The 19,600-nt window shown below is 36.8% G+C and overlaps 1 protein-coding gene across 1 annotated transcript in view; it reads right to left on the bottom strand.

Moving 5' to 3' along the window:
• The window catches only part of LOC128647246 (guanine nucleotide-binding protein subunit alpha-11), a 225,565-nt gene extending 206,662 nt beyond the window's left edge, over positions 1-18,903 (bottom strand). Inside the window, exon 1 of the mRNA XM_053700037.1 lies at positions 18,430-18,903. Coding sequence (XP_053556012.1) covers positions 18,430-18,620 — 191 coding nt within the window. The 5' untranslated portion in view covers positions 18,621-18,903. The remainder of the gene's footprint in view (positions 1-18,429) is intronic.
• Positions 18,904-19,600: the final 697 nt, after the last annotated feature.

The raw sequence follows: 19,600 nt of genomic DNA, 5'->3' as shown, positions 1-19,600 counted from the left end.
GAGCTGCCAGAAGGCTGTGAAGGATACCAGTCTTACCTGGTTAGGTTAGGGCATTTTGAGACCTGAAAAAAGGGTGTCATGAGGAGAGCAAGTCCCTTGGCTATGCTGCACCTGTGTCAGAGTACCTACAAATAGCCTCTGGGCTGTGTGTGTGCTGTGGTAAGTCATTTATCTTAAAAGTAGCACCCCTCCATCGGCTTACCAAACATGCAGCTGCAGCAGTATCCAGTAGAGAGCCCATCCAGTGCTGGTACGGGTAACGCAGAGGATATCAGTAGGAAATACCTGTATCCCTCAGGGGAAGGCTGTAGGACAAGTCCCTGCAACGCCTGAGGGTAGTAATTGCTGAAGTCCCATAGGGAAATACTGCGCATATAACAAGGTATTCCTATGTCCCTGTATCATTCAGCTGCTGTAAAGTCTCTCTACTTTGTGAATAATTCCCAGGGATTATCACATTGGTCTGAACTCCCAGATTAAAATCCATAAGCAAGTAGCTGGAAACACCTCTATACTCAACCAACTGCTATGAGATCAAGTACAAAACTGATTAGAGATGGGAGGGATTTTAAGCTCTTATGGGTTCTTGGCCGCCTCCTGGTGGCAGGAAATATATCTCATATGTTATGGATCCTTATGGACCATCATTACTTTCTAAAGATAAAGGGATTATATGTTTTATTAAACAAACATTTTCTAATAAAACTGTCCCTTTAAAAGGGACAGTAAAGGTTCAGAACAGAGTTGCAACAACTAATCGTCATAATCAATATTAATAGATTGCGAAAATAGTCGTCATCAAATCTCAATCGATTAGTTGGTTTGCAATTAGTTGGTCTGTGCACAACACCAGCTGCTTCACTCCACTGAGCTCCTGTAAATGGTATTGTGTTTTATGGTTATGCCCTTAGCCTAAAGGATGTCTACAGACTTATACTTTTCACTTTTTCAGGAGAGTATAAGTTTACAACTACCCCTGGCTTATGTGCAACTAAGATAATAGGAGTCATCATTTGGATTGTTTATATTAAATCTGGTGATTTGGAACTATGCTTTGCATGATATAGTGCCAAGCTTGTTATTTACACCTAGCCCCTAGATTGATGGGAGTCATTTAAATTGATGTGCACTATTATCTGTTTGCACAATTATTAGCGGATTACTTGCTATTGCTGATTATATGTACTGTATAAATAAATGTGTAAGGCTTTGTCCTGTTATTGATATACAGTCCTTAGCGCTTTTGATTTGTTTTTTTATTGGGATATATATATATTTTATTTATTTTTTTTTTTTTTTATGAGAGCACTCTCACTTCCAGGATATTAGATGCCAGCAGATATGAATATATGAATAATGGAAAGCACTCTCTGGTCTTTTAATGAAGAATTTTTAATAAATCAAGCGTCATTTATTGAAAAACTTGGTTACTGGGGTTGAACCCTAATACGGTTTCTGCTGTGTAAAGGTATCTATGTCCATCCAGGTTGTCTTTATCACGAGTAAATAGTTGATACTACACGTATCACAGTTTTGTTTACAGTTCACTTTAACCAGGGTGTTAAATATATAACAGATATATAATAGATTTACACTTAATTTTGTTGTGTGGTATATTTTCACTTATGTATGATTACAATAGCTTGACGCCATTATAATGAGCACACTATTAGAATTAATGCATTTATATTTTATTGCTCACATCTATTTGCTCTATATAATGATGTATTTGATTTATTTTATGCATACAGAGCTCCTTTGTTGTGTATTTTACACTAGGCTTTGGATAGCCAGTACTTGTTTATTGAGGATCACCATGACAACTGTTTTTTGAATTTTGGCGCAATTTTCTCACTGGGGGAGGGGCTAGTTGTGATTAAATTTTCAGTTGAATGCAATTTTTGTTTGTCTGAGGAAGGGGAGTGTGTCCCCGAAACGTCACGCTTGATTTATTAAAAATTCTTCATAAAATAAATAAATAATAAAAAAATGCTTGATTTATTAAAAATTCTTCATAAAAAGACCAGAGAGTGCTTTCCAATATATATATATATATATATATTCAATCAATTGTGATATGTACCAGATTCAACCTTTATAAGTATATATCTGTTATTTTTAGAGCGGACTAGATATTTTCACCTAACCTTATAGCTGGTTAATTACCATTGCATAAAGATATTCAAGATATTTTTTATTTTAGAATGAAGTTATTGAGAGGCCCCTTGCCAAGGTGGAAGTTCTACCTCTTTTCAAACAGTGTTGGGTTTTGTTTGGCTTAATTATGAAACTGTGCTTTGCCGCTTAAAAATTGTGTTAATTAACAGTTCTCAATTAACAGTTGTGTTAATGTAAAGTTTTAGTCTGAAGATTATATTTGTAACACTCAGTATGTGGATTCAATTAAAAATATAGGAAACAATCGATTCTTTTTTTTTTTTTTTTTTATCTGATTAGTTGAAAAAATAATTGTCCGATTAATCGATTATGAAAATAGTTAGTTGCAGCCCTAGTTCAGAATAATGTTATATAATTCTGTACACAGTGCAGAATTATATAACATTATTTAAGCAGTAACTTCAAAAATGTAAAAGAATTTTCAGTGAACGTTTGACTCCGCTCCAGGATCTACTGAGCGGGTCTTTAATATCCAAAGAGCTACATGGTCTTGCTGATTAGTCACAGCACGCCCGGTCGCGCTATTGGAATAAATGTAGCTCGCTCACGCTACTAGACCACAGCGGGAGAGAGTTACATTCATTCCAATAGCGCAACCGGGCGTGCTGTGACTAACCAGCAAGCACGTGAAGCGCTTTGGATATTCAAGACCCGCTCAGTAGATCCTGGAGCGAAGTCCAACGTTCACTGAAAATACTTTTACATTTTTGAAGTTACCGCTTAAATAATGTTATATAATTCTGCACGGTGTGCAAATTTATATAACATTATTCTGAACCTTTACTGTCCCTTTAAGGACCCATCAAAAAAGTGGTTACAGTGCTCTACCTCATGTAAGTCAGCAAAGTAGGGATATGCACAGACAATTATCTTGTGATGAGCCAGTAAGAATATTTAGTAGCCAGGCACACATTTAGGAACCAGACTAGTATTTGTATATCGATATATGGAGAATAACCCAAAATAGGTGCAAGGAGTACAATTCTAGGAGCCAGTGGCTCCCAGGTTTGTCGAGCCCTGCTCTATGTGCACATTGTGTGATTGGAATAGAAAAAAAAACAAACAACAACAACAACAAAAAAAAAAAAAAACACATTCATTAACAAAAATATTATTCGGTTTGGGTGACTGTATGTGATGAATATTGAATATTTATTTCAACAATATACTTGAAACCCTCTTAAAGAATTACGAAACTCTGCAGAAACACATAAATCAGTGGCATATGAAAGATTATCTTAGTTTAAAGTATAACACTTATTTTCTATGCTTCTCTGTCTCCAAATATGGTTGTGGCTTTCGAAAAGCTGAGAGACAATCACAACGCTATAAATTTGCATATTCATTATGCCATATCACAATCCAGATCACATGCGCATTGTGGACAAATGATCTCATGCTCACTATAGTAACTTGCTGTCATCCGAAAAGGACATCATAATGCTTCTTTGCATGGAGAATGGATCAGTGTCACTAGCACAATGCAAACAGGCACTGTATCAGCATGATGGCGACTACGATTATGCCATGTACTCAGTGGGCATGCACTATCGCAAAAGCTAATGTATGCACATGCAAGGTTTTGTGTATGCTCCCGGAAGACATGGCTCAACTTCTACTGAGGTAACCCACTGTAATAGGACTTGCATAGCGAGTCCCACGGTGGGTTTGGAAAGGGATTGCACTTTATTATTATATTGCGGCGAAAGGAGAGAGAGAATTTCTAATTGCAGGTATTTGACAATCTTCTATTTAATTAAACTTTGTGTTAGTGGTTTTATATATTTTTTTTATATCCCTTTAAAAAAAATACTCCAGTATTAAATCGGTATATCAAAAAGATTTGACCATATGTTAAAACTACCTTGCCTACAGGAAAAACTTTAGTTCAGAATGGTCTGACAGGGAATTATTGGGTGGCTTCTTTGTAAGATTAACATCCAGCCATTTTTGGATAGAAAAGTCAGAAACTTGCATGCCAGCAACAAAAACTGATTGAGCCACCTTTATAATCTCATACAGACAGTGGGACAGCTTCGCAATGAGCTTCATTAAAACTGTTGCAAATGCTCTTGATACTATTGAAAGCCCAAAGGGCAGACAGACAGTAAACATGGCTACTTCCCATAACAAACTAGAGATGTATGGCAACCGGAATATACAGATAAGTATGTTTGAGGGGAGGCCTGTTACCATAAATGCTTTTAGAGGGGCCATATTCCTTAATGCCAATATATATTTAATCCTGTTTTAAAGGTCAAAAAAAAAAATTGATTAATGCCATAAGATACATAAATACCATAATTAACTTCTTTTAAGAACTAGGAAGACTTGAGTTTAGTGGTTTTGATAAAACCTTTAGAATAGTTAAAAAGTGTTTACTAGGATAGTAAACTAGAGAAAAACACACTGATGCAATGAGGATTTCTTAAAAGGAATTTAAACACAATACATTTTATGCACCTCCCTACAATTATAGGTTCCACAATTTTCAAACCTAGGTTTCAACATGGTGGCAACTAAAGGGAGGCAGGGAATAACAAAATTTAGTGTATAATGCACCTTTAAATTCACAATTAATTTACTGTTTCTAAGAATATCTTGGAATTATTTAAGAAAGCACAGTCAAATTTGCTATAATTGCCAGAATATTTAGGGGTCTAGCTTTCAAGACGGAGACAAAAAGTTAGTCTAATAATACTCTAGAACAGACATCCTCAATCTTGGCCCTCCTGAGGTTTTGGAACTACATTTCCCATGATGCTCAGCCAGCATATCAGGGAAATGTAGTTCCAAAACCTATGGAGGGCCAAGATTGAGGATTTCTGCACTAGAATGGAATAAAGATATTTCAAAAGCTAGCTTAATGAGGCAATGGTTTTATACACAAACATTTCTAGGGAAGATTTTAATCCTAATTTCCCCCGTGTTTAATCATGGGCCAAGTATTTTAAAGGGACAAAGAAGGAGAAAAGGAGGGATGACCCCTCCATAGTAGCACTCCAGAGTCCAAACACAATTAATAAATTATATTACACATAAGGAGATATGGCAACGGAACTGGGTAAGGTACTCAGACTGAATTGTTTAACATATAAAACTTTTAATCAAAAATAAAATTTAAAACAGGGAGCAACTTAAAATTACGACCAGTGGCCAAGTGTATGTGATATAAATGGTCTAATGCTGACAATGCAGCAGTGTGCAGGGCTTTCTTAATATTGTTGTTTAATACAGTATACATATAACTCTGCGGTAAGGTATTACCCATACATAGTTGCATACACCTGCATTCAAATTTATTAACTGAGAAAATTGGCTGGGTTGCAAGTTAGAGAATACAAATGTTAGAGTATATAAATAAGTGTCTGATTCAGCATTGTAATACAACATAATGTTTATTCCCTCATAGTACTAAGTTGTGAGAGACATGATTGGTACACACATTGTTATGGATGACGTTTAGACAAACTTGTGTTAATACTGAATATTCAAATTACTAAGCAGGTCAAAGTAATAAAACTGGTACTCAGAGGGAATACATATACAGACGTTCGCAACTCTAAGTAGCTATGTAATTGTATCTTAGTGGATTAGCTTTCACTCGTTCTTAGAATATGGATAATATATCAACGTTGTGCAAACGTATGTACAGGCAAGAATTAACCTAAAAACAAAATAACCACTCTGAATGATTACTTAGACATTGATTAAAGTTTAGCGCATAATCAGTATACGAGTAAACCATATAGAGAGCATGTACAACAATACTACTCTAGGTACAGGGCTATCATGATATAAATGAAAGGGCACTGTAAACCTGCAAACATTACCAGGGAAACCCGCTTGCCAGTATCAAAGTGGTTACAGTTTTGCGTAATGTGGAAAACGTGTACAGCATTACTGTTATGGACACAAGGCTAGCGTAATATAGTTAGAGGTCACTGTAAACCTCCATGTATTGTCAGGGAGACCCACATGCTACTATCGCTATAGTTGCAGTTATTAACGGTGTATCTAATTAAAAAAAGAACTATTATAGATAGATAACTAACCGCATCTGTAAATGGTAGCAATAAAGCTGTAGCGGTACAGAAAATATAGATAAGGTCTAAATGAGCCAAAAGCCCAAACCAAAAAGGAGTATCAGAGGTCTCGCTAAGTATATTATATTGATAAGGTACGTGCTGAAATCATACATACTAGGTAAAGGGTCATGTTACTCATGCCACTAGGACGCTAAACTGAAAGACAGGAGTTCCATAGACTCATCACCAATGCCCTGACATTAACAGTAATGGTGTGGGTATATATATATATATATATATATATATATAGTATATGAATCAAGTATAAGAAAAAAAAAGTGCTCGAGACTGAGGTATACTCCTACTAACAAACCTCAATGTTTGACATGGTTTTGTGATTAACACAAAACCATGTCATGTCAATATTAAGTCTATTTAATGAAATAAACAGGAGAAAAAAGAAAAATGAAACAGAATAATAATCTGAATTTCATGCATAATCAAACATAGATACATATAACACATGCAAACACAGTATACTGGGCATCCCCAGTTCAGAAATAATAAAAAACAACAATGAAGTCAGTCCAGACTGTAATGAATAAGCTTAAAGCCAAGCAGAAACTGTGGCAGAATTAGATGCAATATTGAATAAGCTTATAGCTAAGCAAGGTTAGATGCAAGCGGTGATGTAAGGTAGTTCATGCATATATGTCAACGTGCTGTGTCATAAGTAAAGGCAATTTGTCAGAAAGCAGTTTATGCAATAATTCCGGCCATTGACAACATAATATGCAGAATGTGAATCGACAGTTTATGTCATATGATTGCCTTGAACCAAGATGTGATAGTAATGTAGATGATAAGACTTGTGTATTTCAATAACACCTGCACTCCAGGACCGAGGTCCGCGCCAGTGAGATGTAAAGCCTGTATTTCAATTGCGTTCAGTGAACGCTCTCACCCAATCCATCCGGAGCAGAGGGCAACTTGATGATGATCCACACGTATCAGGGAATGCAATGCCGCAATATGTAGGAAAGGCACTGGAACAAGGCAATCTCAAGAAATTTTCAAACCAGCCCACTTGCATCGGCTTCAGTCTGGCATCACAACAGGCAACACATGTTTCAGGCTCCGCCCTTCAACTTGACCTATCTTTCCAAGACTGACTCCTTCTTTTAAGGCTACTAAGGTAACGCCTACTCAGCTTGAGAATAGCATAAATGAATGTCATGAGCAAAACACTCTATACAAAGAATGTAGTACATACATACATATAAACAATTTCACAGTCACCACAGCTGCAAAATACAAACATATAGAGCAACACATAACAAAGAAAGAATACCAAAAGTGGCATATGGTATGTGGATAAACACATAACAAAATAACAAAAGAAAAAAAAAAAAAAAAAAAAAAAAAAAAAGATGGCATTATGAATGCTTGCATTGCAACATGCAAAAAAAAATTACCTAAAAAAAAAAAAAAAAAAAAAGTAATTACCTAAATATTAAACAATTTTATTTACAAAGAACAGCAGGAGTCAATTCAAATCAAGCTAACTCTAGAATACAGTCAGTGGATGAGACACAGTCACTAGATAAAAGTGCCCCAAGTAATCTCCCTATTGAGACCATAAGGAATCATGGAATCCAATTTCTGAATCCAAAGTGCTTCCTTCTCAAACAGCAATTTCTGTCTGTTTCCACCCCTCCTCAATGGGCCTACACCATCTACAACCTGGAATTTCAACTGACTTTTATTATGTCCTAATATTGTAAAAATGGTGGGCTACAGGGGCCGAGGAATCCAATTAACCTATGGCCGTTTTGTGTTTGACCCTTTCTTTTATTGCTTTAGTGGTCTCGCCAACATAGGCCAGACCACACGGGCATTTAATTACGTAAATAACAAATTGTGATATGCATGTAAAATGACCTTTGATTGAAAGGCGTCTACCGGATCTCGGATGTGTAATAGTATCTCTGAGTTGGATTGAATTACATTGTGCACAACTGTTACATGGAAAGGTGCCATGAGGAACTTCCTCACTAGCTACTATACTCTGACCAGGGCCCACATCAGCCTTAACTAGAATGTCTCCGAAATTCCGATTCCTTTTGTATGAAAAAAGAGGAAAGTCCTTAAAAGTCTTAGCTAAAGTCTTATCTTCCGATAACAGGGTCCAGTGTTTTATTAAAAATGTTCTTTAAAGGTTGAATATGATACCCATATGGTACTACAAAAGGAATCCTATCATTGAGGGTTTTCATTTTGACTTGTTTTTTAATTAACTGTTCACGGGGAATAAGAACTACCTTGTGTTTATGTGTCTCTAGTAAATCCAATGGATAACCCGTATTCTGAAACCTAACAAAGAAATCTTTGAATTGATCATTCAACCGGGTCTCATCTTTTAGCTCTCAGAAGTTGGCTGAAAGGAAGGCTCTTCAATGTTTGCGGAGGATGAAAACTGGTGAATGCCAGAAGATTATTCCAATCAGTCTGTTTCCTAAATACGTCTGTGGACAAGAAACCATTTCTCAATGCTACCGTGGTATTTAAATAATTTTGAGTACATGGGTCATGTTCCATGGTAAATTGGAGGTTGCAATCAAATTTGTTTAATTCTTCAAAAAAGGATAATAAAGAATTGACATCACCAGTCCAGATCATAAAGACATCATCAATGTACCTTTTCCAAAATATACGTTTCTTAAATCTGTCATGAGTATATAAGTATCTATGTTTGACTATGCATGAAATTTAGATTATCGTTCTGTTTCATTTCTCTTTTTTCTCCTGTTTATTTCATTAAATTGACTTAATTTTGACATGACATGGTTTTGTGTTAATCAAATGCTTCTATATTTTGCATATTAGTGCAGAGACATACACACATATATATATATATATATATATATATATATATATATATATATATATATATATATATATATATATATATATATATACATATATACACACACACATACATATACACACATCCAAAACACCCAATTATTTATAAATTAAAATCATGGAAATTGTCAGGGGTGCCTAAACATGCATGCATGCGTGTGTGTGTTTGTGTGCGTGCACGTATTATTTTTTTTCATATTGCAGTTTGTGCTGGAGGTTTCTGTCCTGAAAACTTCCCCCTCATGTCTGTGGCAGTTTACCAACACAGCTATAGAACTGATCTGAAAGAAAGCAACTAAACCCAGGAATCAGTTGTGCACACACATTTTCTGTTAATTTACACAAAAATTTAAATCAGTGTTTGACAAATCCATGGCATCTCTGTTCCATTACCCTACTCTTTGGTCATCAAGTCAGAAATTTTTCAAAAGGTTGCATTTGCACCAAAGTAGGTGCTAGCATTGCACTCTGAATCATGCCCAGAAACTAGAATCCCCATAAGGCTACATTCCTGGGCTGACGGCTCAACATGCTGCGTAATGGTCAGAACTCTTTGCAGAGTGAAGTCAACCAGGGTGCATGCTAGATTAAAAATAGTGTCTCTGGAAATGCCTTCTGTTCATTGCTAAGAGCTTTTCATTCGAAAATCCGAGAATGACTACAGAGATGATAAAAAGGTCAAATAAAAGGCTTTTTCTGCATTTTAAATTATCTTAATATGTTAAAATAATAAAAAAATATTCAGAATAAGGTTCCTGTGCTAAAATGTTTTATGCTTGCAGGGTAGGTTTTTGTCCACCAAAAGAGTTATGGAAGATGTATTTAAAAGCTAGGGGGCAATATGTTGCTAGAGAAAAATCAGCATTTTCAGTTAATTTGAAAATCTATTTAAAAGGCTTTTACAAAGTTGATAAGAGTAAAGCAAACTGCTCACAATTTAAACAGAAAACAAAAAACAAAAATAAACATTGACTGGGACAGCTCATATAGTTTCAAGCAGAAACATGGACACTATAGGGGTATGTACCTTTAAAGTGAAGGTCAATTTCGACGAATTAGTGCCCGGTTTTTAATAATCCTATTAAAAACAAGGGCACTTTAATTCATCAAAATTGACATGTCACTTGTTTTCTTCAAAAACTTACCTTTTAATCCTGACAGCTGCTGCAGCGCTTTCTCCGCCCTAGCAAAGCCTCTCTTTGCAGGTCCAAAATGAGGAATCCGGCTTCCTCCAATCACAGCGTTGCCTCAGGCCCCGGGGGAAGCCATGATTGGAGGAAGCCGGATTCGTCATTGCTGACGTATGAAGAGGCTTCCGCCGGCCGGGGCAATCGCTGAATCGGCTGTCAGGATTAAAATGTTAAGTTTTTGAAGAAAAACGTGAAAAGGTCAATTTTGATGAATTATAGTGCCCTTGTTTTTAATAGGATTATTAAAAACCGGGCACTAATTCATCGAAATTGACCTGCACTTTAACATCGTTCTTTACTAAAAACACAATCAAAAGGTAACTTATTAACAACAGAAGAAAATCCCTAAATATATGTCAAGAACCATTTTATAAGCTCACTCCCAAATTTCGGGCCTATTATGTTATATAAAAAAAAAAAAAAAAAAGAAGAGCTAAGCTCTCCCTGTGCCGTTGAATAATCGCTAAACTCAGCGGCAGTTGACACGCATGGCTATTGGTTTAGAAGTGCAAGCAGCACCCGTGGGCAGTGTTCTCTCAATTTCACAAATCAGAAATTGCAAGCAACATGATAGGAATTGAAGTTCTCGTACACGTGTGGGATCTTTAAATCCCATCACACAAATCAAAACAGCGACATGAGCATGCTGAGGAGACCTCACCATTAAATAAAAAAAACAAAAAGAAAAGCACTTTAAAACATTAATCAAGGTTAAAAAGTTCTGCATATTACAGAAACTTAAGTTCAAGCATTACATCGTATATCACTATTATATCTCCAATATTTCTTCCTTGCCATCGTTAACTCAAAAAAACGGAACTTCAAGTCAGGGAGAAACATTTCCTATCATTCAAAATTCAAATTTTAATACAGGCATTCCTTTCTCAACTAAAATGGTTTGTCTTTTTCCAAACAGCCCATTATTTTCAAACTCGTTTTGATAAAAATAATATGGTAGAGAATTAACCTGTTTTGAAAAAAAAAATCTGCACAAATACAGCCCCCTACAACAAGGCTGGTTTAATCCAGGTGCCAGGGATCCCTTGGCACCTTGGATTAGAGCCCTCAACATATATTGCCAAAAGGATTCTGGCTCCTAAAGTTCCTAGATTTTGAACACATTTGTACAACTTAACTACAACTACAACTTAAAAGGACAGTCAACACAAAAATAGTTTTAACATATATCCATAAAGTTGCCCTAGATCGTTTTTTTCAAATATATGCCAGTTTTTAACGATAATCCGTTTTCAAGTTAAATCACTTTTCACCCTGCTGCCGTTTTAAAATGTCAGTGTAGCTCCGCTCCTTTTTCATCATACGCAACATCATTAAAATCCTGTGTTCCCTGTAATAGTTCTAAGTTACTTGTAACCGTTTATCACGCATGCGCAATGTGCCTATTCTATTCAGGCCACTACTCACTGGCACTGTAATAGGTCATATTCCCCACACAGTACACATGGACAGCATCTTTTTTTCCTTGTTATTTTTTCTAAAACGTTAAAATGTAAAGAACATTATCAAGGGGAGTTGTGAATTATCAGCACTGAATCCATTGGCTGCGCATTGCATTTGTATGCAGTGATAGAGGTGGCTCCTGCAGCGAAACTTAGTACAGAATGCGGGTATAGCCTGGGGAGAAATCCTGTAGCATCCCGGTGGGTAATAGCAGCTGCAGCGCCAGCAGCAATTCCCCCGTGAAGAAGATCAGCGGGACCAAGTTGTGAAGCAGCAAGCAGCCAGGCAAGCTAGTGCTGAGCGGTAAAACCTTCTAGGAACAGTCGTGTATGCTGGACCACCATTCGCTTTACAAGTCCCGGACCGCAGCCTCCAGCTCTAAGCAGGGAGGCTATATGATGTAAAATCACTGGCTGACCAGCAAAACTCACAGCCATATTGATGGATAGTGACATGGCCCACAACAAACCTAAAAAGAATTTTTTTTTTCTGTATTGAAGTCTCCATGAATAAATCTTCAATAAATTTTATTACCAGCTTTTAGATGTGCCAGATTAAAACATGACTTTAATAATGCTTAGAGCTGGAGGTTGCGGTCCGGGACTTGTAAAGCGAATGGTGGTCCAGCATACACGGCTGTTCCTGGAAGGCTTTATCGCTCGGCACCAGCTTGCCTGGCTGCTTGCTGCTGCACAACTTGGTCCTGCTGATCTTCACAGGGGAATTGCTGCTGGCGCTGCAGCAGCTATTACCCACCGGGATGCTACAGGATTTCTCCCCAGGCTATACCCGCATTCTATACTAAGTTTAGCTGCAGGAGCCACCTCTATCATTGCATACAAATGCAATGCGCAGCCAATGGATTCAGTACTGATAATTCACAACTCCCCTTGATAATGTTCTTCACATTTTAGAAAAAATAACAAGGAAAAAAAAACATGCTGTCCAAGTGCACTGTGTGGGGAATATGACATATTACAGTGCCAGTGAGTAGTGGCACTAATACAATAGGTGCATTGTGCATGTGGGAAAAACGGTTACTGGTAACTTAGAACTGTTATAGTGAACACAGGATTTTAATGATGTCACAGGTGATGAAAAGGGGCGGAGCTACAATGACATTTTAAAAAAACGGCAGCCGGGTGAAAAGTGATTTAACTTGAAAACGGATTATCATTAAACACTGGCATATATCTGGAAAAAACGATCTATGGCAACTTTATGGATACATTAAACCTATTTTTGTGTTGACTGTCCCTTTAAAGAGGAACAAAAAAAAAATTTTGTATAATACTCCATCAAACTGCAACACAACTAAAAAAATACTGTGAAGTCATCTATTTCAATACACTTGTTGGAAATTAAAAGGCCATGACGATTATGGTGCAAAAATGTAATCCAATTCAATACAACATGGAATGTTAGCTGTAGCAACCCCACACGTAACTAGTTGTCTACTCCTTTGCTAGGTTAAATGGACAGTAAAGTCAAAATTAAACTGTCATGATTCAGATAGAGCATACAAATTAAGACAGAGAGCTGATGGTCCAAAAAGGACTTTTCTATCGAAAGTCTTAGAGATCTCTCTTGGAAAATATAGGTTTATAATTTCTATTTCCCCCTTAGTACAACAAATATTACACTTGGTAACTTGACAATATTAAAATGATGGTAAATCCTAGAGTTTTTGAAATTCTAGGATTTACCAGCACTACAAATAAAGGGGACTACGTCATGAAGAATAAAATACTTAAAGATAAAAAAAAGTTTTATTTGCCTGCAGCGTATTCCGCACTGAAAGCCTGAAGCCGCCCACAGCAGTAGACTATTTTGTCAATGAGGTGAATATCAGCAAATAGCGTGCTAGCCATACAGCATAATGCCAACTGGGCCGCACAGCTATTGGCTAAGAGGTGGAAACGTCACCTCATTGCAAAAATAGCTTTCTGCTGTGGGAGGCCTGAGGCACTCAGCACAGCATACGCTGCAGGCAAATAAAGGAACTTTTAGTATGAAGTATTTTATACTTCACAACAAAGTCCCCTTTATTTGTAGCACAGGTAAAACCTAGTGTTTCAAAAACTATATGATTTACCATCACTTTAAGGGTTTTGTAAATTCTGAAGTTTGATCTCTATAATTATATATGGATATTAGAGTTAACTGTCTAAGTCAGGCATAACACTATATAAAAAAAAAAAAAAAAAAAAAAAAAAAAAAAAAAAAAAAAAAAAAAAAGTATACATCACAATTCCTTATGTTCGTGTTATTTTGTGTTCTATTTTTTATCCTTTCATTCTTCCTTTGTTATAGTTGAATTAATAAATAAAAATGCATAACAAAGCTCTTAACCTGGATTATCCCTGTAAGTGGCCACCATAGGATAAAATTATATATATATATATATACACACACACACACACATACACACACACCGTCCAATGTACTGTGTCACCCTCCTAGGGACATCTGCCTGGGTTCAGAGATGAAATAAATACTCCTTGCAGAACAAATGCACTCAAAGGACTTTTTAAAAGTGAAAAAACAAAGCTTTCTTTAATGTAACGTTTACTCCTTGCAGAACAAATGCACTCACATAATACTTAATATTTCCGGTTTCACACAGATTGGAACACAAACGTTCCAAACAGAAGTTTGCCGTGATTTTCACTGAGTGGACACAGGTATTTGTTATTTGGTTATTACACATATATGTATATAAGTTTGAATGTTTAACACCTTTTGTTATGCTGATGAAGGGGAAGAAATCCCTGAAAACGTTACATTAACCCTTTCGTGACAGGGTTAAAGTGTCTACATCGGAACACCTCAGTTATTGGATCGCATCTGGGGGGCGTCCCTACAACCCTAGGAACGCCCTCCAGACCGCGATCAAGTCCTTGAAGCGCAGAAGGCTTCAGGACAGCCGTTTGATATGACGTTCTATTCCGTCATAACGGCTTTAAAGCCCAGTGTAAATATGACGGAATAGAACGGCATAACGGCGTTAAAAGGTTAAAGAAAGCTTTGTTTTTCCACCTTTAAAAAGTCCTGTGAGTGCATTTGTTCTGCAAGGAATACACACACACAGTAAACAAAACATTGGTAAATGCTAAATTACTGTTAAATGGATATGAAACCCAAAAAGAACATTTTAAAAAAAGTTTCCAATTTATTTCTATTATAAAATTTGCTTTGTTATCTCAAGGTATTTTTTGTTGAAGATATACTTTGATAGGTGGCTGGAGCACTACATGGCAGGAATTAGTGCTACTATCTAGTGCTCTTGCAAATGAAAAAACATTCATGAAAAGCTGCTGCCATATAGTTCTCTAGACACATGCACGCTCCTGATCTTACGTCCCTGCTTTTTAACAAAACATGCAAAGACAATAATTTGCAGTAGTGATTTAGGCTCATTATTACTCATATGCAGCAGTGGTTTAACCGCTTTATGTGTAACACACAGAACACAGTAAGTTGAAGGGAGAGGAAAGCAAGAAAAGGCTACTGTTTATCTGTAGTGTGAAATACAAAGTGCACATTGAAAATAGGAAAGTAGTAGCTATGCTACTTTTCCTCCCATCCAAGGCCTATTTTTCACTGAAGTGGTAAATTTAGAAACTGGTGATAAAAATATCTATCTCCATTAAAGTCTATAAAGATTGTTTATGCAACCACCAGTTTCCAAACTTTACCACCTTAAAGGGACATTAAACACTCAGACGGTAATACAAAATGATAAACAGTTTACATAAAAACACTCTACAATATACTTTTGCTATATTTTTTTTGTCCACCTTTCCTGGAATTGCGAGCATTTCAGTACCAGTTAGAAATGGAAGTGCAGAACACAGTTATATTTTGCACAGCCATTGGCTGCACACTCCAGTGAAATTATTTATAACTGTCCCTAATTGGCCACAGCAGAGAAAGTAACCCAAGTTACAACATGGCAGCTCCCAATATTTTATAGAAAATACAACTTTGAACTTATTTTGTCACTAAACAACTAAAGAAATGTTAAGACACATCAACATGTTATTCTCAGACTAATCTTTTCTTTGAATGCATCATTCTATCAAGCATTTATTTAGTGTTTAATGTGCCTTTAATAGAAACTAGGCCCATGTGAGGAGCTTAAATTCCAGTGTACCTAGGCCTATTTTTAGGTACCATTGAACCCTGGCACCTGGTATACATGCTCTAGGGCAGGGTTCTTTAAACCACGGGTCGGGACTGACTACTGGGTTGCAACAGCGTGGTTACTGGGTCGCGACGTGTTTGTGTTGTATAAGAGTTTGTGTGTTGTTACATTTTACAACACTTTCAAGCTTCACTATACAATCAGTAATAAAGTGTGAACACATTTTAGTCATTTTGCCAAAAACTGCAGCTATCATGTAGATTACTTCAGAAATTTCCAGACCAAGCATAAAAATAGGGTTGCAAAGGTATGTGGTATCATGGAACTGGCCTTGGGAAAAAATGTTTGAAGAACCCTGCTTTAGGGCAGGGTTGTTGATGCTTTTGTCCCCTATCTACTGAAAAAGCTTAGGCTTCATATTTTTGCCTTACATTTACATCAAGCTTTCTTGAAGTAATGAATTATTTCAGTTGGCTAACACTAATTCCACATGATAGTGGTCCCCAGTTAGTTCAATAAGTGAAACGGAAAGCTACTATTGAATGTCCAGTTTCAATTCATGAACTATATTACTATTCTTCTGGAACTCACAATTTAAAATATATGATTGTTACACAAATGCTAGATGTTTAACCCTTGCAAAGTGGTTGATCTTATGCACCAGGCAAACTCCCATACCAGTCTTGAGGACATGGTGGTTGGTAGTTGTGAGTATATGCCATTTCTGATTGGTTCTCCAACCTTGTCCCCTTTCAGGTGTAGCAATCCACTACCACTTTCTGCGTGTTCGCTCAACTAGGTGTTTAAACCCTATGGAAGGGTTAAACCAAGGATATCGAGTATTTTTGTAATAAAATAATCATTTTAAAAGTGATTTTGAGTTATGTATGCTATAATCCATGTACATTAGCTTCTACATCAGCTCTATCATGCCAACGCCAAGTGCTGTGACACAGTATTGTATTTAAACAGCCTGGTTTAAAACAGGGTGGTGGATACAAATCAATGATAGTTTAAAAAAAAAAAAAAAAAAAAGTTTTTATTATTTAATTTAGATTTTGTTTATTTAAATAGGATTTTTTTTTTAAAAATAAAATGTTTTAGAGGAAAAAATATATTTAAAGATGGCTTCTATTTAAGATACATTATAATCTAAAGGTTATTCATCCTGAAAAAAAAGGTTTTTCATTGTATAGCAAGATGCTGTATATTCATGGCTATAAATGTTTAATTATTTTTTGGTAAATTAATTCCATTAAACCATTCACAATGCCATGCTCTCCCAGAGGTCGCTGTAAGATTATTTGGGAAATCTTTCTATCTTGAACATATTATTGGTTTTGTAGTTTTCAAAACTATGACTGTCTTCAGAAATAACACGCCCCCTTTTTCACAGCAAAAATGTTTAAAAAAAAAAAACAGTTGAGAAATAGACCTTAAAAGTTCATAATCATGAAAGAAAATGTGCTTCATACTCTAGGTATCCTTTGTTGAAGGAGAGCAATGTTCTACTGGGGCCAAGCTGAACACAATGGGTGCGACAGAAACAAGAAGCTAGCTCACAGTAGTGCATTGCCTCTGAACCTACCTAATTATGCGTTTTAAATATGGATACCAAGAGAACAAGTCAAATTACATGAGTAAATTGGATTTTTTTTTAAACAATATGCATGCTTTTTCTTTATCATTAGTTTCATTTTTTACTTTGTCTCTTTAATGCCATTGCTCCCCTACAAATCTAGGTATACAGAATCAACTAATACTAAAGTTTCAAGAAACTCAATGAATAGAAAACTGGAGTGGAATAGATCTGCACAAGGATAAGAGTGAGGAGGGAGAGTCAAGCATTACAAATGAAATATAATGTTATTGTTTTAGTTAAATAAAAAGCTAAATGGTTACTAAGGTAATGATTAATTTAAATACATCTATTTAAATTGTTATCATTTTCTCCTTCCTGTACAGCTGCAAAGTTGATCAAATATGAATGAATAACATATTAAACTGGAGGTAGTTCACCCCCCCCCCCCAATAATTTCAATGATTTATCTATACATAACCAAAACAATAATGGTCTGATATAACAGGAAAAATAATCGGAAAAGTTATGATTCTAAAAAAGAAAATCCATGGGTTCTTCCTAACTAGTGATTTAAATAAAAAAACACCCTGGTTTAAAATCACTACTGTATTTTAAAAGTTATCTTAAAGTTTGAAATCCTCCATCAATGTAGGAGTAATCATATCTCTGCAAGGATGTACACAAAATGAAATCACTGTAAATAAAATTAACAAGAAAAGCCATAAGATCTAACAACCCAACTTAGTCACTACTGGTGTCAGCCTGGACTTGGGGATACTGACTACCTCAGAAACACCACTCACGCAAAGCACCTTAGATCTCCAATGTCCCACAATCCACATGGTACCCTTCCCTCTACTGTCAGCCTTGTACCTTCCTGGTTTTCACCCTCGCATCCCTGACACACACATCTGCTACCTGCATCCAGCCCCAGAACACCCGCTACTTGTCCCCTTTTTGCCCTCCTTCATACCGAGAAGCAGCAATTTGAGCTCCCGTCTTGCGTCTCTTTTATCTCTCTTCAGTTGCTTTTCGATTTCAGCGTTGATTCTCTTGGACTCCTTCACCTCCTCACTCAGGCAGCAGGCCATCATGGAGTCCAGAGTCATCCCTTCCCCCCGGCACCGTGGCCCGCACCGGGGGCCTCTCCCACCCGGGAGGGGTGACACTGACCACCTCGGTCTCTCAGCGCTTTCACAGACCACCGGGCATCCGGCCGAACAAACAAGAGGAGGTAGAGAAAGCGGACAACAAGATATTCCCCTCCCTGCCTGGTTGGGTCCAGGGATTCCGCTCCTACAGCTCCGGAGCCGATACAACCTAACCCTACTCCTCGAAAACAATGGTTGACAGGCGGCGGCACTAGCCAATGAAAACTCGAAATGTCACTAAATGCCGGCAGGGCGGGCCGTATTCCCGAGCAGGCTTGGTTGCCCTATTCCCGTGGAAGCCGGGGCGTGGCCGCTGCGAATTGTGGGTAAGCGTGGGGAGGGGTGCGGTCTGCCCCTGGTTTCCATAGAAACAGTGGCCCAGCAGTCAGGCTTAGCTCAGAGATGGTGGGCAAAATTCACAAGGGGATTCTTCTACAGTTTATGTTATTCTTTGTAGCTGATTCACTAAACAATGGAGAGATTAGTGCGTTGCAGTGAAAGAGAAACATAAAATATGATAGGAATTAGTGAGGCAGTATATATCTCTTAGTGAAATTTGACCAGTGTCACACAAGTAAACAGATAAATGGTGTCTGTGGAAAAAAATATAAATTTTAATTTGTTCTTGAAAATGCTGGATTTGGTAAAACTGTTACAGTGCAATTTACTTGCATAACACTACAGTGCTTTCTCTAAAAATAGAGGAGGCGTGAAATACAAAGCAGACAACAATATTTTAGCATTTATTTCCACAGAAGCCTAAACACATTAGACTGTCGACTTACAATATTGTACACTGCAAAATACTCATTGAAACACAGCCACATTTTGACAAAATGTCTAGTCAACAAAAAAGTGTCAAACTGTTGTTCTTTTCCTTATTTATGAACTACCTATACCTGGCCCAAAAAAGTCAAGTGTTGCCTATGGACTGCCCA

This window comes from Bombina bombina, chromosome 2 (assembly GCF_027579735.1).
Source record: "Bombina bombina isolate aBomBom1 chromosome 2, aBomBom1.pri, whole genome shotgun sequence".
Classification (NCBI taxonomy): domain Eukaryota; kingdom Metazoa; phylum Chordata; class Amphibia; order Anura; family Bombinatoridae; genus Bombina; species Bombina bombina.
Note: the sequence above shows the minus strand (reverse complement) of the source record. Positions and strands in the feature narration are given on the sequence as shown.